The sequence below is a fragment of the Sorghum bicolor genome, chromosome 1, assembly GCF_000003195.3.
Source record: "Sorghum bicolor cultivar BTx623 chromosome 1, Sorghum_bicolor_NCBIv3, whole genome shotgun sequence".
NCBI lineage: Eukaryota > Viridiplantae > Streptophyta > Magnoliopsida > Poales > Poaceae > Sorghum > Sorghum bicolor.
Genome location: NC_012870.2, coordinates 7,427,691 through 7,454,644, shown reverse-complemented (window position 1 = coordinate 7,454,644; position 26,954 = coordinate 7,427,691). Strand labels below are relative to the sequence as shown.

At 44.8% G+C, this 26,954-nt stretch overlaps 3 protein-coding genes and 1 long non-coding RNA gene across 4 annotated transcripts; 2 read left to right on the top strand and 2 right to left on the bottom strand.

Moving 5' to 3' along the window:
- On the top strand, positions 3,558-6,719 carry LOC8060500 (BTB/POZ domain-containing protein At5g66560). The gene is made up of 4 exons (XM_002466446.2): positions 3,558-4,166; positions 4,276-4,345; positions 4,427-5,689; positions 5,826-6,719. The coding sequence occupies exons 1-4, from the start codon at positions 4,123-4,125 to the stop codon at positions 6,366-6,368; spliced, it is 1,920 nt and encodes a 639-aa protein (XP_002466491.1). The 5' UTR covers positions 3,558-4,122; the 3' UTR covers positions 6,369-6,719.
- Positions 9,730-11,856, bottom strand: LOC110430108. Its single transcript, XR_002447332.1, has 4 exons — positions 11,715-11,856; positions 10,600-11,619; positions 10,321-10,489; positions 9,730-10,091 (listed from the first exon to the last, which is right to left on the bottom strand). It is a non-coding gene; the product is annotated as an uncharacterized LOC110430108 (long non-coding RNA).
- On the top strand, positions 10,496-12,308 carry LOC8085968. The gene is made up of 5 exons (XM_002466445.2): positions 10,496-11,011; positions 11,121-11,198; positions 11,293-11,392; positions 11,495-11,625; positions 11,718-12,308. Exons 1-5 carry the CDS (start codon positions 10,619-10,621, stop codon positions 11,949-11,951), a joined length of 936 nt encoding a protein of 311 aa, XP_002466490.1. The 5' UTR covers positions 10,496-10,618; the 3' UTR covers positions 11,952-12,308.
- Positions 17,307-18,382, bottom strand: LOC8060499. The gene has a single exon (XM_002463861.2). The coding sequence runs from the start codon at positions 18,162-18,164 to the stop codon at positions 17,556-17,558; it is 609 nt and encodes a 202-aa protein (XP_002463906.2). The 5' UTR covers positions 18,165-18,382; the 3' UTR covers positions 17,307-17,555.

Sequence of the window (26,954 nt, the reverse complement as noted above, 5' to 3'; positions counted from 1 at the left end):
TACCGCTAGCTATGCTTATAGGCGCTTAGGTAGTTAGGCCTGAGTGCTCTCGCTATAGCATCACCCCCACTCCTCCACTTAATCATTTTTTATACACGATGCAAATGCTATTTTTTTAGAAAAGAGAATATATTAATATCACAGCTTTCTGCATCGACTAATACATATAGTTGTTTTTTTATTACACACAAAAGCACAACGGTCCATGCAATCTAAAAACAAAGTTTTGATCCAACAAAAAAGACTGAAAAGTTTCCCAAAGCAACATCTAAAACGTGATTCTATATTGAATCTTCAATTGTTTCTTGCAAACACCTCAATCATTATTGTTGTTTTAATTTTTCTGCACCCTGTCTTTATACACGATTTGCAATGCGTACACACTAACCTCCATAACCATAAAATCACCACGGGTGTTTTCTACGGCTAGGTTTTCGAAATTCTATTATTGCTACCCACAAAATTACTGAAATTCATGAAATTTGGCTAAAATTTTGGGGATTTTATTTTAAACACTTGGAACATGAAGTGTGTTTGTGTGTGTGTGTGTGTGTGTGTGTATATATATATATATATATATATATATATATATTAGATCTACACACCATGATTTATGGCTATCTAATGAGTACAAGAATATGCAACATAAATTATAGAGAATAGAAGTCTAGAGTTACTTCCTCCATCACAAAATAGGTGACCCTTTAGGTATTAATTCCAACAATATTTTTGTCAAGATTAATAGCTAAAGAGACACTTAGAGCATCTCTAGAAGTTTGGTATAATTTATTTGCTAAACTAATCAATTTAGCAAGTTAATAAAAGAAATAGTAACCTTATTTTTTTTTTTCTTCTCCAACAGTCTCCTATAATAACTTTATAAAAGTTGTAGTGGGGCTCATATTTAATGATTTTTTTGGTTTATTATGTTGTTCATAAAAAATTGAAAAGGAAATTGTATCTTTTCTCGGCACCATACTGAAGCGGGCACTAGCTCTGTATGGTCAGCAAGGCGTGTCTAGCTTTCATGCCTTTTGTAATGCAAGTGATGAGTATATACAAAGATACCAGACTATGCATGTGTGAAGGCAGCATATTATGCTTGCAAACCAAAGACCAATAACACTCGTAGAGGCAAGTATGGAGCGATAGCATTGACATATAGGGCGACAACAATGGAGGTCGTTACATCCCAACGATGGTCGGACCAAAAGACTATACGAGAAATGGCGTGAAAACAGGTCCAAGAAGGAGAGATGAGGAGTTCTCTCGACTTTGGAAATTTATGAGTCGAGGAGGATATTTGACAACTTTCTATTTTTAAAAAGTTATTTTACCAAACTTCTAAAGGAAACTCTTTCTCTTTTTGCTAAAATATTAAGATAGGGAGTTGGTTTACCAAACTCATACTTTTCTTTTGGGACGATGGGAGTATAGATTTACAATAAACAATGTGTATTAGTGTACCAAGAAATTTTTGGATTTTTCTTTCGGCCACCCTCAAAGTTACAGGAATCCGCTAAACTTTGTCAAAAATTTGGACCATGCGCTGACGGGCACATACCTCGGACTTGGTGGATTTCTTGTGTGTTGCTGCGAGATTTTGAAAGTGGTAATAATATTGAAATCGTAATAAATGAATGACCGAAGTGAAAGTGTAAGCAGTTTTTTTAGAGCTCGAAAGAATGTGTAGTTTACTTAGTAGCAATAATCCTATCATAGTTGTATTCTTATCGACAAAGTAGGTGACTTATACACCTTACTCATACAATTTTTGGCTTCAAAACTATAATTGTCATCGGTTGGAATATAATTGGCACGTCAATCATTATTTCGAGACGTGCTTACAATGAAATATACCGAATGAAGCCTCAGGAACAACCCTTAATTGCCTTTGCATTGTGTTGCATAGTACCAACTTGCAAGTAAAATGGTAATCCAAAGTAGCAAAATTATCATATGTATATGCAGAATTGAAATATTTACCATAACAAACTGACTCCAAGATTCATCCAAAGAAAGAAAGAAAATAAACTGACTCCATTTCTGCATAAAAACTACATGATTTTTTTTTAAAAAAATTAAGAGACAAAGTTAGGAATGTTCAACTTAGGACAAAACTAGTACCACAATGGGGTCTGAGGTGTAGCTTGGTTGGTGAGCACTCCAGTTGTGGAGGTCATCGGTTGTGTGTTCAAGCCTTGCTCCTTTTTTCACCGGAGTTTTTTTTTTCTAATTTAATGTCTACAGTCTTTCTCGTATGGAGCCACAGTAGTAGGAATGTAATGTGCTCAGCTTCTACGAAGCTATGAATTCTCTATTGTCTTTTGTCTCGTTAATCTCAAGGACGCGGGGCTGTTTATTTTTTGTTTCTAGCGAGGAGTAATGTGTTCACTTAATTCTGGAACAGTAGTTTGCTTTGTGCGGCGCGCGGTTGGGGCAGCACGCAACACATGTTGATTTCGAGCTGTAGCCTCCCATTCAGTTCATCCAATTATCCCTGATTCTGGTGCCATGATAAAAATGCATTTGACCGTCGATACGTTCGTCCTGTTTTTTACACTACCGCCTTGTTCGCCTGAGTCACCAGGGTGCAGGTACAGAAGCGTTGGGGACTCCAGTCAGCGTGAGTTGGTGCACGTTGTTCGTTCATTCTACTTCAGCTGCGTGCTCAGCTTCACGCCTTCACACCTTGAGGAGTGCCATGCCCTGCCCTGAAATCCTGCCGCAGCCGTGCCGGGCTGGCTGGAAAACGACCGCGGGAAAGGGAGAGAAAAAGGAAACGGTGCGAAAACGAAACGGCCAGCGGTAAAGGCAGCACACACACCGCCCCCGTTTCAGATTTCAGACAGACAGCTCCCATCTGTCCGCCTAAAAGCAGCGCAAAAGAAAGAAAGGGAAAAAAAAAGGGCAAGAATTTTAGTCAAAAACAAATGTATACGTACATGCCGTAGCACGTACTGCTCGTAATATTACTGTATTATTAGTAGCCGTATGCTTTACAGTTAAGATTACTCGACTGTCAGCACTGGCAACCTAATAACAACATACACAAAGGCCTTGTTTAGTTCCAACAAATTTTGCAAAATCGACACTGTAGCACTTTCGTTTGTATTTGACAAAAATTGTCCAATCATGGACTAACTAGGCTCAAAAGATTCGTCTCGTCAATTTCGACCAAACTGTGCAATTAGTTTTTATTTTCATCTATATTTAATACTCTATGCATGTGTCTAAAGATTCGATGTGACGGAGAATCTGAAAAATTTTGCAAAATTTTTTAGGAACTAAACAAGGCCAAAATATAATAGGGGACTGAAAGTCTGAAACTGAAACATGCAGCGCAATGCCGCAGATTGTTCATTTCTCGGCTGCGCCGCCGTACTACTACTACATGTCTACATGGTTGGCTTCCTGAAATTGTTTCCCAGGGCATCCATACCCTCTTTTTTACAAAGCCTTTTGCTGTTGGGTGTTGACGCAAGAAAGAGGCCGCCTTTTGCTGTTATAATTTCATCCCCTTTTTTCCCCTCTTTTCTCAGCTGTCCAAATCCATAGCCGTGGACCGGCGCAAGGCGTAGGTGAAGGTCTACCCGCCCAAGAAGTTTCCAAGCGTTCCCTCTCCTCTCATGCTTGCTTGACGTGGAGTGGTTGGGTCACACGCACCTCACCGCCCTCTCCCCACTCCACCGCCAAGAGAACACGCACAAAAAAGGCAGTAGATGAGCGGCGGCAAGCCGGCAGCGAGCGGATCGTTGATGACCCAAGATTTTTAACTAAACCACGAGCATCGCAGGCGCAGCAACGAGCCGTAGCTTTCCATACATGTCATCGGCTGTGCTGTGTCCTTCCTTGTTTATCCCCCCACACCCCCAGCAATAACTTCCTGCTGCTGACACTGGCCTGGGAAGTGGGATTCTGATGCCAATTTAATTCGCCAGCCAGGTAGACAGATCACAGACCTGAATTGCCACACCTACCCGGCCGGCGCCCGCCCGCCGCCCCAATCATACGGTAGAGCGAGGGAGGGAAGTAGATGTAGCGGATGCCATCTCCATCTCCCTTCTTCTCTCAGTCCGGATCGTAGCTTGACGGAGCGTAGCGGGCAGGGCAGCGGCCTCTATGTCGTCGTCGGTCCGGCACGGCTCCTCGAGGGGCCAGGCATGGTGAGTAGTGAGCGCCGCGCGCTGGTGCTGCTGGCTATTTGAATTGCGGTGGTTTGATGCAGAATTCCGTGTGTGTTGTGTTGATGATGGGTTCTGTATCTCGCGCCAGGTTCTGCACCACGGGGCTGCCCAGCGACGTCGTCTTCGAGGTGGACGACATGACCTTCCACCTCCACAAGGTGAGTTCTTGAGCTGCTCTAAATTGTTGGGGGGGCTTGCGTCGTGCTCGATGAAATTCCGCTGAGGCGTTTCCTACGCAGTTTCCGCTCATGTCCAAGAGCCGCAAGATCCACCGCATACTCAGCGAGCAGGAGGAGCAGCGTCCGCGGCGGCGACGGAGACAGATGAGGAGTAGCAGTGACGGAGGCGGCGACGGTGCTGCAGAGATAGAGATCGAGGAAGCAGAGGAGGAAGAGGAAGCCGAGCCCGAGCAGGAGCAGGTTAGGACGGGAGAGGGCGACGGCCAGCCGTACAGCATTGCGTTCCCGGACTTCCCGGGCGGGCCGGGCACGTTCGAGGCGGCGGCCAAGTTCTGCTACGGCGTCCGCGTCGAGCTCACCGCCTGGAACGTGGCGCCACTGCGGTGCGCGGCCGAGTACCTCGAGATGACAGAGGACCACGCCGAGGACAACCTCGCCGCGCGCGCAGAGGCGTACCTGGAGCAGACCGTGCTGAGGCATCCCGGCGACGCCACCAAGGCGCTCAAGTCCTGCGAGGAGCTGCTGCCGCTCGCCGAGGAGCTCGGCATTGTCTCCCGCTGCGTGGACGCCATCGCCGCGCGCTCGTCGGCCGCGTCGCGGTCCTGGTTCGACGACCTGGCCGTGCTCGGCCTGCGCATGTACAAGCGGATGATGGCGGCCATGGCCGCGCGCGACGACGTCAGGGCGGAGGCCAGGGAGAGCTGCCTGGTGTCCTACGCCAGGGGCACCATCCCGGGGCTGTCCAGGTCCATGCGGCGGCGCCTCGCCTCCGCGCCGCTATCGTCTGAGGTGGAGCAGAAGGAGCTCCTCGAGGCAGTGGTCGCCAGCCTCCCCGCCGACACTTGCTCGGGGCGCGTGGTCACCGCCAAGTTTCTATTTGCGCTGCTGCGGACGGCGCAAATTCTGCACGCGTCAGACGCGGCGCGCGCGGCGCTTGAGCGGAAGGCCGCCACGCAGCTGCAGCAGGCCACATTGGAGGACGTGCTCATCCTAAGCTACTCGAGCGCCGCGGAGACGCTCTACGACGTGGACTGCGTCCAACGCATCGTCAGGTATTTCCTCGCGGAGGAGGAGCTCGGTGGCGGCGAGGCATCGTCTTCGGCTGCGATCGAGGAGGAGGAAGCGGTGGCCGCCGAGGTGGTGGCGCGCCCGTCGGCCATGGTCATGGTGCAGGTGGGCAAGCTGGTGGACAGTTACCTTGCCGAGGTCGCTTCAGACGCCAACCTGAAGCCCGCCAAGTTCTGCGAGCTCGCGCTTTCGTTGCCCGACCATGCCCGTATCTACGACGATGGCGTCTACCGCGCCGTCGACATCTACCTCAAGGTACGTGCGTGCGTCCGCTGCCAGGTCACCACAGAGCATGTCGTGCACGTTAAAGGACAAAGAAAATTATGTCGCCTTTTGAGGTGTCACTGCCAAAGACCTCGTCTTTTTTGGTCACTGACTGGTTAGTTTGCAGGCACACCCACGGCTAACGGCGGAGGAGCGGGACAGGGTGGTGGGGGTGGTGGACTGCCGGAAGCTGACGGTGGAGGCGTGCACGCACGCGGCGCAGAACGAGCGGCTCCCGCTGCGGGCGGTGCTGCAGGTGCTCTTCTTCGAGCAGCTGCAGCTCCGGCGCGCCATCACGGGCACGCTCTTGGCGTCCTCCGCCGGCGGCCCCCCGCGTGCAAGCACCAGCGAGGCGGTGGCGTGGCGTGGGGCGACGGCGCTGGCGCAGGAGAGCCAGGTGCTGCGGCTAGACATGGACAGCGTGGCGAGCCGGGTGCAGGAGCTGGAGCGCGAGTGCTCCAGCATGCGCAGGGCCATCAAGAAGATCGACGGGCGCGGCGGCACCCGGTCGCCTGGCGGTCGCAGCGCGGACGGCGGCGGGGACGGGTCCAGGCCCGCGGCGGGTGGGTGGAGGGCGCGACACGGGTGCAAGTTCAGCACGCAGGTGTGCGACTCGCACGCGCGCAACGTGGTGGCGTCCAGGGCGTCCAGGATGGGGATGAGCCCGTAGTCCTGTACGTGCAGTGCAGTGCAGCCGCGTCCTCTGGCGCTCGGTTCAGACATGGGAATTTCTCACGCGATCGCGAGAGAATCGAACGGAGATCAGGTGTGGACGAGAATGGCTGAGAAGCTCCAGATCGTTTACCGCTCCAAAGTCATCTCATCCTCTACGTTTTCATCTCTGGTTCGTGGACGTGAGATCCGTGTGCGTTGAGCGTTGTCTTGTCTGTACCCGAGGGCTGTATGTAATGTGCTAGCAAGCCGGTTCCGTTCAGGCTGTTTCTAACTAGTCGATTGCGCCGTGCATATCCGATTGGATTGCCCAGTAGTGCTTCGTTTGCCAATTGCCATGGCCCATGGATGCTTTACAAGGGACAATCCTCTGTGCTCGACCTGCTAGGGTTTCATCAAGTGTACACGTGCCACCACTTGCCAGGCTCACGGTCACAGGGCATTGGCGTTCACTACAGAGGTAACAGAACAAAAGCCTGTGCATGCTCTGAACCGGAGAGGGATACATGTGGACCATGGAGTGCACCGAATACTGATCATGAGCAAAGTACCTGATTACTAGGATAGTAGGATCTGTCTAGTTGCCTGCATTATACTTGTACAACATGTGTTTCGTTATCCACATAGAGTGCCCAATGAAATTTAGCCGATGGATTTGCACAAGCTGATAGATAGATAGATAAAAATGAAATATTCTCTCCTCTCATATTTTTACTAGAAATATACGAGACACCAATAGAAGATAGAGGTAACTGCAAGCAGCACATTGTAAACAAAACAAACATAATTTTAACAAACACGGATTGCTTGTGTAGTACAACCCAACAAGATATTACCATATTACGCATACATTTTATACTAATTTGGATTCTGATGTATAAAAGGCATACATTTTAATTATAAAGCATATTAAGGAGAGAGACAAATAGCTTTTGTCGCCTCGGTGGAGAAAAAGCCTGAAATGTAGCAGAAAGACAGCACTCAATCTGCTATTTGGGCCTCGTTTAGTTCCAAAATTTTTTTACAAAATAGGAATAGTACCACTTTCGTTTGTATTTGACAAATATTATCCAATCATGTACTAACTAGACTCAAAAGATTCGTCTCGTCAATTCCGACAAAACTGTGAAATTAGTTTTTATTTTCGTCTATATTTAATACTTCATGCATGCATCTAAAGATTTGATGTGACGGAGAATCTGAAAATTTTTGCAAAATTTTTTGGAAACTAAACAAGGCTGGCGATACATTTTCGAGCCTATCTGACAACCACGAATATATCCAACCAAATGTATGCCACCGTTTGGCTGCAGCCCCACTACTTCCCTTTGCTTTGCGAGTGCCCAAAACTTTATGCTCGCCTTTTTATCGTGGTACCCTGCAATCTAAGCTTGTGGACAAAGATTCTGGATCCTCATTGTTTAAAAAGAATTGAAAATATAAATGGGGATTCTGCAGAATCAGATTACCTGCACTACGTTCTGCTGGGGGTCAGTACTCATGCTAATTCATTTGAAGAATCAGATGGTTGCTAATTCATTTGAAGAGGAGCCATAGGCCGTTACATCACATTACTACACAAGTGCAGCACAGTAGTTGAGCAAGAGAGTCGCCTTCAAGAACCCCGCCAAACGAGCTCTTAGTTGAGAAATATAACCTAGACTAGAAGTTCAAGGCCATCCTGCCTTATTCGTTTCAAAAGAAAAAGAAGTTTAAAGCTAGAATTTAGAATTATATAATCAAAGTTCAATTGAAAACTGAGATCCTAGTTGCTCCCCGGAAAAACAAAAGAGGAAGCCCTAGCCCTGATACATGACGAAATGACGATGGCCAGAAACTGGGGAGCCGCCAGACCCTTCTCCCTCCGTTTCTGGAACAGGTTTAATTGGGCCGGAGCAAGGCCCTGATAGAAAGCAGAGTAGACGACGCGACCACAGCGCGAAGAAATTGTAGCGCATCAGCATCACGAGCTCACGACTGGCCTTGGCGACGTCGACGTGGGCTCGCCAGATGACGAACGCCGAGACGTTTCGCTGGACTGACACGACCTGCCAACCGTTGAGCCTGGATGACTAGTACAGGTAGGGGGTAGGGTACGCAGGATTACGAGCCTGCCGTGGGTACCACTTGTCCATATGCATCGCCGAATCGCTGGCGTCGCGTGCCTGCTCTCTCTCGATAGGCTCCCAGAAAACTCTTCCTCAGGCCTTGTTTAGTTCCAAAATATTTTGTAAAATTGACACTGTAGCTTTTTCGTTTGTATTTAACAAATATTGTCCAATCATGGACTAACTAGGCTCAAAAGATTCGTCTCGTCAATTTCGACCAAACTGTGCAATTAGTTTTTATTTTTGTCTATATTTAATACTTTCATGCATGTGTCTAAAGATTCGATGTGACGAGAATCTGAAAAATTTTGTAAATTTTTTTTTTTGAACTAAACAAGGCCTCAGTATTAGCGGAGGAACGACGACGCTGAAGCGAGTTCGGCACGACACATGAGCAGCGTGATCGATCGACGGGCGCGCCAAGTTTGCAGAAACTGACAAATGACAATGCTACGCCAGCTCCACGGCTACTATTCCCCAGTACCAGGTAAGAAGACGACGACGGGGCCTAACGAACGAACGAACGAGCGGCCGGCGTTTGCGTCACGTGCGTGCATGCGGCATGCCCTTGGAACGGGACGGAGGGAGCCGGCCGGCGGGCCAAGCACGGAAACCCGTTGCCGCCGCACACGCGTAGTACGTCCGGTTCGCTCCCACCACCACTCGTCCTCACGTCTGACGACGCCGCTCTCCACTCGGCGGCCGCGTGCGGCCGCGAATGCGTGGAAGCTCCACGCGCCGGCGCGCGTTTCCTCGCTCCGCCAGCAGACCAGCACGACGCACCTACTATCGAGCAGCCAAAATATCTTTGGAGCTTTTCTGCGCTTTTTCGAGGGCTGAGCGGCGAAGCTTTGCCTTAACAGTAGTCAGTACAGCTTGCAGGTTGAAGTCACTTTCTTTCTTTCTTTCTTTCTTTCTTTCCTCAACGTGGCTTTCGGTGCGGCCAAGTCGTTCTTCTCGTCTGTCCTGTTTCGCTTGTCGTCAAACGACGAACCATCAGCATTGTAGCATGCGGCTCCATTTTTTCCTTCGGAGGAGGTGAACTTGACCTGCGAAACTGAAATTATGCAGTGAACCGAGTCTGTCCACGGGATATTCTGTTCAACAAAGAGAGTGGCCATTATTACCATGCCACTTTGTCAAGTTTCAACAGAAAATAAAAAATGTTAGAGATCATTAAACTTAAAATATATTGGGTTGAATAATCTAAAAAAATTCTCTTGGGTAAATTTTCAGATCAACATGACTCGCTAAAGGAATAGCCTGGCCTCAGATTTTATTTGAACTGATATGTGCCATATTACAACGAAGGCAGCAAAGTTCAAAAGTATCATCTCCATATTTAACTCTTGATGCACACACTTCTAACTTTCTTGTAAGGGCAGACATCTTTGCTCCTGCTGCTTGTCCAACACCATGGCATCCCCCCCCCCAAAAAAAAAAAAATATATGGCATCGTCGGTACCTCCTGAACGAGCCACTAATTAGAATCAGGATTAAGAGCTGGCCGAAATCATCTTTGCATGATTGCATCAATTGCAGTGGTTCCTCCAAAGTCCAATTCTAAAATGTTCTCAGGATAATCCGCACATTGCTTTGATTTCCCTGCATTCCTAATGAAAATAGGTGCTTGTTATTACAAGATACTGATCCATATTTTGTTAATAGATACTCTACTGAATACACGACCAGAAAAAGGTGATTTAATGTACTAGGATCACAGACACATGGGTAATAGCCAAAGATATAATCAAAGATCAGTGTAATATTATTATGTGACGAAATGAAAAGTACTAAAAGTGTCACAAAGACGTCAAGAAACCACGTAGATTTGTATATTACCGTTGAGCTGGTTCAGCTCCGGGACAAATGCACTCCAGCCACAAGTGCCGGTTTCAGAACCTTCTGTTCCACCCGGCATCCGCCCTTCAACCCCACTGCCCGTTTATTCTTCACACGTGCATGTGCGTATATATACAGTCACAGACTCACAGTTGCACACCTTCTTCTCCTGCAAAAATTCAGACGTAAGCGCCACACAAGGCAGCAGGTGCAGCAAAGACTTCATACAACATCGGTTTTAGAGCAGAAGGGAACTAGGGAAAGAGAGAAGCTCTGTACATCTAACCCAAGCTCGGCAATGACAGTGGCAAGCGGCAGGTTGCTCAGGGCAACCTCCAAGGCATTCCAAACGGACAGAAATCTTCCTTCACCTTCGACATCTGGTAACACCACCCCATACTGTATCCCCTCTCTGAAGTTCCCGTTCCTGTGGGAGGCGAAGAAGCCGCCGCACATGATCAGCCGCGGCGCAGAGCAGAGGGCTGCCCTGATCACCCTGGGAGCTGCCAGCATCACACCTGTGAAGAAGCAGGGGGTTTTCCTGTCGGAGTCGGAGATGAAGAGCATTGATCTCTTGTTACCCCTGGCGTATGAGATCACAAGGAGGATGATCCTGAGGAAAATTGGAGCCGCCCAGTTGGCACTGGCAGGGCAGTGCTGGCCCAAGATCATCGAGAGAATGATCCATCAGGTAACAATTCTTTGAAAAACATGCTACAGAGAACAGAATTTGCAGTTCATAGAATTATCCACCAGGTTTTCATCTTGTCTGACGGAGTTCATATGGACAACAACGTCAGGTCATCATCAATTGCCAGTCTTTCACACTGATCGGTGTTGCAGGATCCCTTGTTGGTTCAGTCCCGTTGTTTGCTGAGGTAGAGACCCTTTCTTCAGTTTTACCTGCCTTGCCTCCTGTAGCCAATGATTCGAGTGAAGACTTCCTGGGCTGACATTTTTACACGCTTGCAGGGTTGTGCTGTTGTGATGAAGTCATTCTTCATGCGCTTCCACGCCATGTCTCACACAGTAGATCAGGGTGAAACCATAAGGTTGCTTATTGAAGCGTTAGGTACACTCCTATGGCCGCTAAGTACCTTCCTTACATGTCAGTTTCAGTTCGCACACTGCTGTACCCACTGACTAACTTGAGGCCAAATATCTTTCTCTTCAGACATGTTTCTGATTGGCACTGCTCTTCTCACGTTTGGCATGGGGATGTACACCATGTTCTATGGTTCTCAGAGCATTCAGCAACAGGCACGGCATGTTGACACGTCCCACTTAGGTGCATTCAACCTGAAGGTAAATTGATCCCCTGTCAATACTTGTTGAATACAACAGATCCATCACCCATGTATTGGTACTACTAACAAGGAGCTACAAATCCATACCAGAAGCTGAAAGAAGGTGCCAGGATCAGGTCCGTCACGCAGGCGAAGACGAGGATCAGCCATGCCATACTCCTGCTGCTCCAGGTGGGGGTTCTTGAGAAGTTCAAGAGCGTGCCGCTGCTTACTGGACTCGACATGGCCTGCTTTGGTGGAGCGGTGCTCGCTTCCTCTGCTAGTGTCTTCCTTCTATCAAAGCTCTATATGGGCCAGCAGGGATTGAAGCAAACCGTTACTTGAACATATCTCCATGTTGCAGCACAAGAGTTACCCACATGTTAGAGTATGGATACACAGAAACAAGCGGAAAATACAATCCTTCTGCAGCAAGGGAAGGGGATCAGAACATTCAGAGTCGCAGTCCCCGTGTTGCACCAGTAGATTACTTTGGTTCTCATAAATTAATTTGTATTCTTGCGTTCTTTATAGTCAGCAAGACTAGCAAAGATGATCTTGAAAAGAAAAGGTCTAAGAAATTAGGAATAGAAGAATACAGTGTAGGGTTCTTATGCTTTCCCTTATGTAACGGGCAAATGGTTTGTACTTCACATCCATTATACGATGTCAATAAAACTTATATGGCTGTATTGCTTTGTAGTTTGTATGCATTACACCATGTCTCAATCAAACCTACTATGGAAAGAAAAACAAATTCATCTTCTTCTCGTACTAGTCATACACTCATACTTGGATCAATGCAACCAAAAAAAATGAAACATTTAGCTTCACAAATACAAATGAAATTCGAATAGAAGAAAGCCTCAGGTCACATACTATAATAAAAACTAAGTCTGTCTACATTAAAAAAAAAACTAAGTCTGTCAAACCGTACTCTTACACCGTTAGTAAATTAATAGAGATAAGTGGTACAAGCCATAGTTGAAATTAAGACTCGCTAATCAAAATTTCTGACCATCATTTGTTCACGACACAATATTCATATCAATACCCTATAGTCTTTACTGTGTTATGTAGACTTTAGCTACCAATTACACTATATATTTTGCTGTCTACATTCATAGTTTGCCCTTTGTATCATACTTCCACATGTGTTTAGTAGAAACCTTAATTTGAGCTACGTGCATAAACATGAGGAAAAATTTAACTTTTTACCATTATAGCGAGTGGTGACTCTTCACATAGCATCTTAACGGATGCCAATACAACTTTACCATGAAATGAAGAGAACTGATATGAAAATACCACATTTGCTGATGTGGCACGCCAGCACTGCACTTCAGGTTGGATCGAGACAGCAGAGGGCATGTGAAATGTCCCTCCTGCCCCTGCTCTCATGTTCCTTTGTCCCTGACCTGCTCTTGCACACGCCTGGTCTTTGCTGCAACGCACCATGGCAGACTAGAGCACAAGCAAGGTGAGGGTGGGCTCGAAGTCCTTCGCAGCACTCCTCAATGGTGCGCTCCATGAACAGGGATGGCTAGCGGCTGGCACGCGAGCGTGGAGGCACAGCGGGCGAGTGCATGGGGCAGCCAGCACAGCGCATGATTTCCTGGAGTGATGGCCAACAACATGGACTCGCCGTTGCAAAAGCAGTAGGCTTGTTTAGTTCCAAAAAATTTTAGAAAATCGATACCGTAGCACTTTCGTTTTTATTTGACAAGTATTGTCTAATCATGGATTAACTAGGCTCAAAAAATTCGTCTCATCAATTTCGACTAAACTGTGTAATTTTTTATTTTCACCTATATTTAATACTTTATGCATACGTGTAAAGATTTGATGTGACGGAAAATCTGAAAAATTTTATAAAATTTTTTAGAACTAAACAAGTCCCGGCCTCCTGCCATGTCGCTGTGTCGCCAAACTTGCATGGCAGCAAGCAGAACTGCAGGAGAGAGGCCAGTGAGCTGTGCGGCCTTGTTTAGTTTTCAAAAAAATTTGCAAATTTTTTTATATTCTTCATCACATCGAATCTTTAAACGTATGTATAGAGTATTAAATATAGACAAAAATAAAAACTAATTGCACAGTTTGGTCGAAATTGACGAGATAAATCTTTTAAGTCTAGTTAGTCCATGATTAGATAATATTTATCAAATATAAACGAAAGTGCTACAGTGTTGATTTACTAAAAATTTTTGGAACTAAACAAGGCAGGAAGAAGAGATGGGCAGGAGGGACATTTCGCATGACCCACAAGCTTGGATCCATGCTGGCAAGCTTGGCTGGTGTGCCACCTAAGCAAATATGGTAAATTTGTATTGGTTTTCTTTATCGGCTGGTAAAAATATAGTGACAACTGTTAAAGTGCTATCTGAAGAGATGCCAACTGCTATAATGGTAAAAAGTTAAATATCCCAAACATGAGTACAACATTGTTAAAAGGAAATCTCATATTTGCCACGAGGATCTAGTAATTACGAGATTAATCCAAACAATAAAAGAATATGCGCAGACAGTGGCGGAGGGAAGGGGGGGCTGAGGGAGGCCTGGCACCCCCCAACCTTCCCATAACTCCCTTAATACACCTCATAGATTAGATGTTTAATTATCTAATTAGCTAGTTAATGATATTATCTGTACTAAGATTTTTATTCTTATTTCATATTAATCTCTAATAGTTTTTTATAAAAATAGAATCTAGATCTTTCTAATATTTTTTTCATATCTTTTATTTTTATTATTATCTATCAAACATCAGTTTGTCCTCTACCACACACTCTAATTAGCTAGTTAATTGAAAATCAGCGTTTTCCTTGTTTAATCCTTCTGAATTGATCTCCAACAATGGGATCTATATTATTTAGCATTAGTCTTCCTATTATCTTTCTTATCTCTATGCTTCTATCATTATTCATCTAAACTCTAAACGGTCATTTAGCCCGTTGTACTCAACGTTTAAACACTAACAGTGGTATGGTGTTTCTGTTTAACCTTCTATTTAAATGACCATTTTACTTGTTTAAGTGATCGTTTTGTCTAAGACTAAATGATATGTAACTGATTGTTTGTCATTTGATGTTAGGATCTAGTACTAATTAATTTTGCTCTCGTTTAACTACTTGTTTTTATTATGATTCTTTTCCTAGTCAAAGAAATAGAATGATCAGGTGAAGGTTAGAGGCATGAGACTAGTTAAATTTCTCTTTTTTTTTGTTTTTCTGCTTTTTTTGCATTACAATGCAAACGTTTATTTATCGTTCTTGGTTTGCACGGCCCCCCATATGTTCAAATCCTGGCTCCGCCCCTGTGCGCAGATGCTTATTTTCCCGAGATTATGACAGTTGGCTGGATCTTTTACATTTGCTTAAGGACTGTTCTTTAATTGACAACAAGGCTGATTGTACACAATGGGCCCTTGATAGGAAAAAGATTTTTTCTACCAAATCGTTGTACAGATTCTTGACTAACAGGGGAGTTAGTAGCAGGGTTGCTGGTGTCATATGGAAGAGCAGGGTTCTTTGAAGATCAATTTTTTCTCTAGCAAATTTCTAATAATAGGCTCCAGGTTTTTTTCTCGAAAACGCAGGAGAGCTGCGCTTCATTATATTAAGAAGAGATAATAGGCTCTAGGTTGCTACTAACCTAATTAGAAAAGGGTGGAAAGGATCTCTGCTCTGTGGTGTTTATGGTCAGGTTGAGGATATTGATCATATTTTCTTTCCTTGTCACCTGGCAAAGTTTATGTGGGAGGTAATTTGTGAAGTGTTTCATTTGTCTTTGCATCCTACCTCCTAGGAAGATTTCTCTGTCTTTTGGTTAGGGGGCAAGGGGCCTCTACCAAAAAACTGATCATTTTCTTATTTTCGGCCTTTGCCTGGGCTCTATGGATTACCAGAAACAAGATTGCTATTGAGAAGAAATTTCCAAAAGCTCCAATTGATGTGATATATATTGCCTTGTTTTTGATTCAGAAATGGAGCGTGCTTCTTAGGGAGAAGGACCAGAAGCAGATCATACAGGCAAAAGAAGACATTCTAAACTGGCTCAAGACTTTCAAGATGAATCCTATCCTGCAATCAGATGTTATTGAACTCTAGCTTGTAATGATCTTTGAGGCTACTCTTTTTCTTGCTTTTTCTGTTGTGAACTGGTATCCCCAGTACTCTGTATCAGCTACCAATTGCTTTCTAAAAAGCAAAGGATGTTTCCTCCTTCTAAAAAAATAAAAAATAAAAGAATATGTGCCATTCAATTTTATTTTATTTTATAACGATCTAACGGTTTAGATTTAACCAAAAACCTCATTAAAAATAGTAGAAGCGTGTAATTTAGAAGCATATATTCGGAGTAATTTTGGATATATATTTTAAGAAATAGATTTAAAGAATATTTTGGTTTTTTAGTAGTACAATGGGTACTGATTTATATTCTAGTTTCAGGAATAGTTTATATTATTTCCATAATAACGTAGGTGGAGAATTTATACGAAGACTCATGGGTCCATTTTAGGTTATATTTCATAAGGGCTATGTTGAATACTTTAGATATAGATTTGGGTAGTCATTTTAGACTTTTCATTCAATGTTGACAACTTTTTTAGAAGTTAAAATAGGCCGACGAGCCCTTTAGGGCAAGATTGGTTGGGTGTATTTGCCCCAACCAGACCCATGTGATGCAGCAAATTGACGTTTGGTTGGCTGGTTACGCAGGTGCGAGCGCGACCTGGCTGCGGAAACGAGAATCAATTCCGTTTCTAGAGAGCCTAGCCGGCGGGATGCGCACACCTGCTGTTGGGATGAAGTTTTCTACTGAGCATACAAACTCCAACGCACAAAAACGGAACTGTATGCATACATGCTGGCTGAGGCTCCTGGTTCTTGCCAGGCCCAAACCTACACACCCAACCAATCACGCCCTTAGATTCTTGTCATTGTAAACATTGGGCTTCCCAAATTTGCTACTAGACCCACAGACTACTATTGATAGACCCATGTGTCATTCACTAAAGTGGCAATAACCGTAACCATGCATGGGGGGCAATGTTTGCATTGGTAAATTTCCAATTATTCTAGATCGAGTGGATATAATTTTCAACGATGATAAGAGTTTACTAAATTGAGAGCTGCATAGCTTTCTTTAGGGTCTTGTGGACCTTTTTCCAGAAGCGTGCTTTTGCAGTATCTGACTCTAACACGAGAGGTGAAGATGTGAGATAGTCGAGATGACCGCGTACCTTCGACGGCGGAGTCAGAGAGGTAGAGCTTGCTTCATGTATGCGCCTCTGCGGCGCCTTGGCTGTTGTTTCGGGTGCCCAGCGGCTGACGCCCCCGGCTCCGCCTCCGCGCCGTCCGTGTGCGGCCGCGCATCGGCAGCGAGCCAACGACGAGCGAGACTGCGAGAGCCAAAGCGGACAGAGGCGGCGGAAGACTGACTGGTGCTGAACTGCTGATGCTCGCGGGTTGCGTATGGGCCCATTGGGGATGTAGTGGCCCCGTCAGGTTGGGCCAAATGTGAAGAGATATAGGCCTATCTCGGCTTCTCGGTCTGTAGTCATGTGTGGGCCCATATGCTCTTCTTTTTTTATTTGTCCACTAACCTTTTCTCACTCTATAAAAAAACTTATACTCCTTTTATAGGATGCAAAAATATGAATGAAAACTTAAATTTGGAAAAAAAAACTTGTTTGGAAAGAGAGGAAATGTATGGAGTAGGACTACTACTCTCACCACCCAAAAAAATGAATCTGTCATTCTGGAGACACTTGCAACGATACATTTTTGTGAACACTTGCGTCTCAGGTTATTTAGCAACAAAAAAAAAACACGTTGCCAATTCAAATCACAAAAATGAAAATAAGCCAAAAACTGCATCGTTTATGACATATATGATCGCCCACATTCTTTTTTTTTTTTCCTAATGGGCGATCAGCCGATCAGACCATCACTCACGCGTACCAGCCAAACTCCCAGCAGAGGAAATGCTTAGCTCAAGAAGCAGCGCCGCCGCCGTGGCGCCAGGGCGGGGCCGCTGCCCCCGTAGGACGGCATGCCCTCGCGCGAACGCGAACGCGCCAGTGCCGCCGACCACTCGCAGCACCTCCTCCTCGTCCCCGTCGTGGCGTCGTCTCCCGTCCCGCCGCGTCTTCTCGTCGCTCGTCTCGACGCAGAGGCTGCCGGACAGCCCGGCGCCGCCGTCGAACGCCAGGTGCACCGTGTCGAACACCGACGCCGCGGCGCGCCGCTCGCCCGCAGGGAGCAGAAACCCAGAGGCCGCGCCGACGGTCCTCGACGCGCTCTCCGGCCCCGCCGTCATCCGGTGGTGGAACACCAGCGCGTTCTCTTCCTGCCGGCGTTCTTGGACTTGTTGCTCTTGCTGCACGGCTGGCGCCGATACCGTGGGGTGGATGTACACCGTGAAGGTGCGCTGGCCTGGAGCGCCCTTGTGGCCGCCGCCGGACCGGTGGTGCGGGAGCGGGGAGACGGTGGCGAGGAGGACGACGGCGAGGACGGCGGCGGCGACGACCACGCAGAAGATGATCCTGGCGAGCATCGTCGTATCATTTCTTATCTGTGGAGGCCAGATGCGGGAGTGGGCAGCACGGTGAGCATTTCAGGAATCGCGGTGCGACGGTGCGGTGATCGGTTGTGATTTCTTGGATTTTCTGACGATGGATCGGAGAAAGATGTTCCGAGAGCAGTTGAATTAGCGCTACTTAATCCATTATGGTGCCTTGGTGTCAAACATAAACTAAACCATTGACGAAAAGGGAAAAGCAAAATAAACAAAGCAAATGACTTGGGTTTAGTGTGGTTGGAACGTAAGCCATGGGCGCCTCATGGTTCGACTGTGCTAGTTTGTGGTTTCCTATATCGTACGTGCACGCGATCGGTCTATCATAAACTTAGCAACGCTGAAACTGTACCATATTGTGATTTTGTGCGCTTAATTTAGGCAAAAATAACAGATCATGTCTATTTGTTGTCGATCCCTGTTTTTCTTTGACGTAGTTGCAGATTTTGGTCGGTACTTTCGCTGTTCGAAAAAAAAAGTAATTCTAGTTGAATCCCAAGTCAAATTAACTAAAATTTTACCAGATATATAATATGGTAACATTTATGACACTAAATGGATGCGCTATGAAAATACATTATATAACAAATTTAATGATACTTAATCGATGTCGTAAACATCTCTAACAGTATCTTAAAAAAAGACTCCCAAAAAACCGGTTTTCTAAACTTCTAAAAACATATTTAGGAGATAAAAATAAGCTACAACTTCAATAGTTCCTCAAAATTAAATTCTAAAAACTTATCTTCTTCTCTCATGGTAGCCGCGACCACGATCTGCTTCCCTGCGGCCAAATAGCTCCCATGACCGGCGATGCCTCCACGGTAGTTCTAGGTTTATTCTCCTGAAGGAATACGGCCGGCCGGCCGGTAGTTCTAGGTTTATTTTCCTGAAGGGAAACGACCGTATAACGCGTATGCTTGACCTCATGCTCATGTCATCAAGCAAACCAGGAGCAAAGCAGAGCTCGCGGCGGATGGCACCTGCGCCGTGCGGGTCGTGGCCAACTGCCGTCTCACCATCTGCATCTTCCTCATCTGCATCTGCTTCGGCGGAGGGACTATATTTATTTAAAATGATAATATATATATATATATAATTATATATTTAAATAAATTTTTAAAAATTATTACACTATTTTTTTATTAAAATCATCATATTTGAATAAAAAATAGATAAAATTGATATTTTTTGTACTATAAATACTAGTACAGTGCCCGTGCTAACGCTACGGTTTTATCTCGAAGATGTATATAAAAACATTCGATGATTTTATTTTATAGTTTAATTTTTACACAATTATATTTGAGCATGTATATCAAAATCATTGGAATGTTTTTAAAAACAAAAATTATAGTTCAGAAATATTTTTTCATGTAACAAGGCATAATAGAGCTATTTGTCGTATTAGGAGCATCTATGTTACATTTTGTCTAATTCTTTAATCATGTATTGGACATCTTCAGAGATGTTGTCGAAACATTCGTTTGCTTTGCTTGCCAAAATGTCCGCCAAAAATTCCATTCTCAGTGAAGTTGAGTGTTGTGCATGGCAAATGGGATTAGTTATTATTATTTCTGTAGTGTAAAGTATGTATTGTTATAGGTTATATATGCTTACATTGTTGATTTGTGGCAAATTTTCACCGTCCCAGAACTTCATGAAGTTGTATACAAGAAAGCCTCCCAATTTTCTGGACAAGAGCAGTTGTTATTGATGTGTACAATGAACGATAAAACCATTTTATTGACAAATGTGAAATGTATTACAATTGGTTACCAGTATTTATTATTATCTGTAACCTTTGTTACAAGTGGATATTCTCGCTTCCATTTATAAATATTGCCGGTCCACTTTGCATTTGTGAGTCCTATGGCGAGACCGAGTCTTCTAGCAATAGTGTGTAATATAGGTATATATGCCATTTTTTGATTATAACCCTCCAAACATGTCTCATCTTGAAGGGGTCCATAATATGCACGGTTTTGTTTTTTATATCCAATATAAATAAAATGTAAGTTCCGTCCTTATAATATGGTAGTAGAATCTAAAAACAAACATAGAAACTATTAGTGGTAAACAGAATGAATTAATTTTGTAAAGCAATACATATAACATAACTTACATGGCTACAATCTTTAATTTTGTACTCCATGTTCGGCCAACACTCTAGTACTTTTCTTAATTTTTCATGGTATACCTTATCAATCTTACCACAACATCGCTGATCTCGTCCGAACCGAGTTATTTCCTGATGATTTTGCAAAAAAATCAAACAACTTAAGTAATTATACAACTAAATATTGTAAGTATTTGATAAATTATAATTTTTTATTTCAACTTACAGCAAATCTGAGGTCCATGAAGTGATATTTTTGTTTCTTCATCGTCATGTCTTGGTTGCATACAGCTATCCGAATAGCCATATTTAAGCATTCATGATCCATCTCTCGATCCTCATTTAAAATATTTTTAATCTTCCTCAGACCTAAAGAAATTGGGTACGGTCTTGTACTCCGTACCCAGTCTTTGCTAAATAAACAATGACAAAGATAAAATTAATTTTATAGGAAATCTAGGACAGACAACACTAATATTTAGAATGACTTACTCAAAAGTTTCATCACTTCCAATCAAATGGATGATTGTGTAAATTGCTGATAATAGATCTTCTCTACTTTTCCACTTTAATGTACGTGTTAACTTGATGTCACCTGACATTAAAATATCTAGATCATCTAGCTCTGTGACGTCATCATCCTCAATATTGTCAGACTCATATTGATCTCCATCATCCGGTAAGCCTCTTGCTTCATTTAATGGGGAGTTATACAAGATAGCAGGTAGTTTATACCTGAAGTTACTTATATCTTTCTGAAATTATGAGCAAGTTCTCATATTAACCAATCAAAAAGCAATGACTATGTTTAGAAATTAATTTTTTAAACAATTACCTGGCTGATTTGGTCAGATAAAGCAGCTCCTGTCCAATATTCTATATAATTAATGAGCCATAAACCACAGCTACATCTGTCCATATTCCAAAGCAATTTTTTTAAAAAATATATGAGATATAGTAGCTGGTTAGGACATGATAGAAAAATATTTTACCCATCTTTTTGCATTTGTTCAACAATCTTATGTTTAATCTTCCAAGTTGACACTTCGACACCGTGTTTCCATTTTGTTTTGTCCAGTGGTGTAGAGAGCAGTGCATGCTTTATGAGTCTTTCCATTCCTATTAACTGGATTGACCGACGCATGAAAATTATTTAAGAAAAAGATACCAAAGAGTTGTAAACAAGTATGTGCCTCAGTCGTTTTTTTGTTTACCGTATATTTGACATCTGTTCAGTTTGTCATATTTTCTCCAAATGAATCCAAAACATGTATTTCACCTTCTGAAGCATTCACGACCGCTAGGTACCAGTGAAACTTTGTAATATTGATCGGAAGAAAGACCTGCAGAAATATAGATTTATCTAAATTATTTATTTACTTTTGAAAGGGTTTAAAAATTTACATGACATTTTTTATAGTGAAGCCTACCATATCAACATCTAAATAATTTTGAACCCTTGTCTCTACCACGTCGTGTTGAGTATAGCTCAATTTCGTCTCATCTTGCTCTCCGTCACCTCGTAGCAATTGAGAAAACCATGTATTCTCCAAATAAACAGATCCACCTTCTCTATGAAGAAGGTGCTCTTCATTCCGCATCAATTGTATATAAAGACTTATAACCTGCAAGTTTTTTATTTTGTCATTAATTGATTAGCAGATATTTGACATGGACATTATTAGTTAATATAGAATCAGGTGTTAAACATGCTTACAGCGCCATTTACTTCCTCATTCCCAGAAAAAAGGCAATCCATGTCATTTCTTTCTCCCCAGCAATCACCAATTCTAACAAGCAGATGCTTTTCACTTTTTTCTTTCATATATTGAATTACCTCAAGATCCTGTGGCGTACACTCATAATCTATAGATATATTAGCAGAGAATAGAGATAATTAATTAATTCTCAAATTTAAAGAGAATTGTTTGAATTGATGATGAATTACCTTGAGGCATGACTTGTGCCATGTTTGATTTCTTTGGCTTGTTATAGTGAGGCAATACCAACAAATTATTTGCAGGACGCATGAGTGAAGGGTCGAGATGGCGGACTAGAGGGGGGTGAATAGTCCTTTCTAAAAACTTATCGCACCGGCTAACCGAAACAAATGCGGAATTAAAACTATCAGTCTAGCCAAGACTACACCCCTCTATCTAAGTTCTCTAGCACCTTGAAAAGATCCTAAACAAGCAAGCAAGGTGCTACCTTAGCAAGAGCTCACCTAACCAATTCTAGGAGCAAGGTCACACAAACCTATGCAACTAGTACTTTGCAAACCGGAGAGCTCCTACACAACTAGTAAGCAAAAGCACAAAGCTCCTAAGCTCACTAGCAAGCTCAATAACAAGGCAACTAATGCCAAATTAGAGAGCGCAACTTATTTAGCTACACAAACTAAGCAATGTGACTAACAAGGTTACACAAACCAAATTAGTCACGCAAGGGAACTACTTCTAGCTACACAAGCAAGAAGGTAACTAGCAAGCTACACAAGCTAACTAATTACAAGAGCAACTACACAAGCACAAATATAAGAATGTAAGAACAAGCTTGTGTTAGGGACTTTGCAAACCAACGGGAAGAACAATGTTGACACGATGATTTTCTCCCGAGGTTCACTTGGTTGCCACCAAGCTACGTCCCCGTTGAGACAAGCTCCAAGGTTGCCGCCGGTCCTCTTGCTAGTGGTGACCCGCAAGTCACACTCTCCCACATGGAGTGCTTAGCACAAGCTCTAGCACTTGACCCGGCCGGATCACTTGTCGCTCTTCACGCCTCGCTCAACTAGAGTTGCTCTTCGCGATCCCCGCAGGGTGAGCACCGTACCCCTCACAATCTCTTCTCTGGAGCACCGCACAATCTCATTGCGTGCTTCGACGGAGTCACAAGCCACCAAGCCGTCTAGGAGGTGGCAACCTCCAAGAGTAACAAGCACCACCGGCTTGCAACACGAACACCTAGTGCCACTCGATGCAATCTCTCAATGCAACGCACTAGAATCACTCACTTGCTATTGATTCGCACTCTTGCAAGCACAAGTGAGTTAGAGGCTTTCCTAGCACTCCTCAAGCATGGACACTAAGTCCCAAGGGTGCTCAGCACCGGCCAAGGCCGGCCACCACTTCTATTTATAGCCCCAAGGGCTAAACTAGCCGTTGCCCCTTCACTGGGCAAAACACGTGAGCACCGGACGCTCTCAAGGAGCCACCGGATGCTCAACACCCAGCGTCCGGTGCTCAGCTGAGCGCCACGTGTCACTAGCCGTTTGAAGTCGACCGTTGCCGCCAACGGCTACTTCGCACGCGCGCCTGCACAGCACCACCGGACGGTCCGGTGCTCACCGGACTCGTGTACAGAGAGTTTGGCAAACTCGCGACCTCACCGGACGCTAGGCACCGGACGGTCCGGTGCTCACCGGACTCGTGCGCAGAGAGGGTCGCCAAACAGCCCGCACACCGGACGCTGAGCACCGGACTCACTCCGGTGCGTCCGGTGCACTCTGCTGCACCCGACAGCACACCGGACGCTAAAGGCCAGCGTCCGGTGCCTCCGCGCTGAGCGTCCGGTGAGTGTTTCCAACTGAGAAACACTCCCGCGACTTCTCCAAACTTCCCACCGGCGCAATAGAAAATATACACTTATTTTTCTCAAAAGCGCCGAATCCCGCCTCGCAAGCTCGGCGGGAGGGAGAGAGGAACCCACACCCCTCTCAACCCTAGGAACTCCACCTTCTTTGTAAATGTGCTAACACCAACAAGTGTCCACCACCAAAGTGCAAGTGTGTTAGCTTTTCACAAACATTTTTCCAAAGGAGTTAGCCTCTCAAACTTGCCACGCCACTCGATCCTAACACGTATGCAAAGTTAGATCGCTCAAGTGGCACTAGATGACCGATATGCAAACAAGTTTGCCCCTCTTGATAGTACGGCCATCTATCCTAAATCCGGTCATAAACTTCTCTACACACCTATGACCGGTGAAATGGAAATGCCCTAGGTTATACCTTTGCCTTACGCTTTCCATTCCATCTCCTCCAATGTTGATGCAACACATGCACCAACCAATCACCAAATGATATGATCCACTTCATATCATCACATGACCGTATTGGTTCATCGATCTTGACCTCACTTGCTCTTCACCGTTGCCTCGGTCCATCGGCGCCAAGTCTTGCTCAAGCTTCACCGTCACACGCGGTCCCTCGCTTCAAAGCCTCCGACTTGCCCTTCACTCTTGCAACCAGTCCATCGAGCCAAGCCTCATCTTGATCTTCTCCACCTTGGTCACATGACTCCATGTCATGTCTCATATGCAATGAGCTCCTCCATCATCACATAATCACTTGTGGACTAATCTCCTGTGTATCTCACATAAACACTATTAGTCCACCTAAGTTGTCACTCAATTACCAAAACCAAACAAGGACCTTTCAATGAGCTCTTTGTCTTTTTGTATCCGTGGTGTTTTAACGTCATTATCATTGAGCTGTACGTTATCAGGCTCAATTGTAATTACCTGCATATGCAATATAATAAACATATATATTATTTATATAATATTAGAGATAATAAAGATTTTGTACGCAATGGTCGACATGGCTCAAATATTTGAGGTTATTTGAGTTGCTGGAGGAATTTGTTGCGTACGTCATCCTCGTGAGCACGCTTCCGTTTCTTTTGTCCATCCTTTTCTTGATGAATTATTTTTTTGCCCTCGCCTTTTGTTTGGACATCTACATCACTTTTACCCCGCTCTGGTACTTTATGTTCTGCAACTATTTTAAAATAAACACAGTAACATACATCTAACCGGTCCTTATTTTTATTAAAGTAGCATGAGTGTGTTGTGCTAATATAACTCACCAGAAGTAGGCATCGGATCAATATGGACTATCCGTTGGCCTCGACATCCTGGAACATAATTATCATTTCTGTGTAGCCAATCTATGGGCTCAACAGACTCATCTGTATCCATTGTTGTCGATATTTCAGCATCATTCTTGTTCTGTATTTCTTGGCTAGAGTCTTGTTCAGAGACCGATCGCATTTTCTTCTCGAGAACTATCTAATCATTCTCGACAGGTTCGGTTATTGCCTCAGTGTCTATATCTTTTTTAATAGATTCTGCATTTGGATTGGCAAAACATAAATTAATTTAAATTTGAAAACTAAACTTATGACTATGTGGGATGATTAATAATGAATTATTGCAAAGGAGATTCAATGAGACTAATAATTATTATAGCATTGATTGAAGAGTGGTTGACCTGAGTGCATGGGCATGGTACCTTTTTCTTCGGGTGTTACCTCACTTGTCATCAAGTTTGGACTATTTACCACCTCAGGCACCTCCACAGATTTGTCTATATCTTTTTTAATAGATTCTGTATTCGGATTGGCAAAACATAAATTAATTTAAATTTGGAAACCAAACTTATGACTATGTGGGATGATTAATAATGAATTATTGCAGTGGAGATTCAGTGAGACTAATAATTATAGCATTGACTGAAGAGTGGTTCACCTGAGTGCATGAGCATGATATTTTTTTCCTCGGCTGTTATCTCACTTGTCATCAAGTTTGGACTATTTACGACCTGAGGCACCTCCACAGATTTGTCAACAAAGGCATGATCATGCTCCATTTTTTTCTCCTATGACTTCAAAAGAATATAATTTTCAACGTACATGATCTTTAGATTGGTGACCATACCTGATGTCGTATTGCGGCTGACGATGCCTGGACAAAGACCGTGAAGTCAAGCACGTCGTAGTGCTGTTCGAGGTGTCCTCAATCTCGAATGTTGAAAGACTCTAGGTCGGCCTCGCGTTGTTCACGGTTGGCGGCGGCGCGAGGATGCACGCAGGTGCGGCCGCAGCTAGGGCATGCGAGGACCTTCTGGGCGGCGTGCGGCCAAGCGTTGTGATCTGGCTGGCTAATTCATATATTTTATTATATGGGCCCTTGATTTGTTTTTGACAAGCGTCCATGAGGTTAACTGGGCCATGTGCCCGAGTGTGGAAAAAAAAGAAACTCTCCACTCGAAGGGGAATAACATCGAGCTCTGTCCACTCTCTCAACTGTGTCCTTTCTTATCCACCGAACACTCCACCGTACGGACCAGCTGCCCGACCACGAGCTCTGAGCACCGGGCTTGGCAGAGGAGGCGCTGCGCGAAGTGAGGCGACGCGCGGTGGCCGGTGGTGGGGGCGGCGAGGGAAGCGAGGCGGGGACGCGGGGGGTCGGCGGACGCCTCCGCTGACTCAGTCGGCGGGAGCGGGAGGTTGACGGCGCGGAGGAGCTGACTGTCCGGGCACCCAACGGTCGACACCACGGCGGCCGCGGCAGAGGCCAACGGCGGCGGGTGCGGGGACCCCGGGGCCGCGGCGAGGCGCCGCTGGGATCTGCCCAGCGAGGCAGCCGGGAACATGTAATGGCGCTGGCTTGTCTGATTCGGTGTTCCTGTTTCTGATTCGGTGTTTCGGTGGCTGCGCTTTGTGCTTGTTGGGTTTCTGAGCTGCGTGGTGGTTCCGGGTGGTTTGGTGTGTCGATTCGTGCTGATGGTTTCGGTGTTTTCCGCGATTTCTTGGGTGAGTTTTGGGCTGGTGGGCGCGGATTAGGGTTTCGCGCGTGTGGGGTTCGCGGCT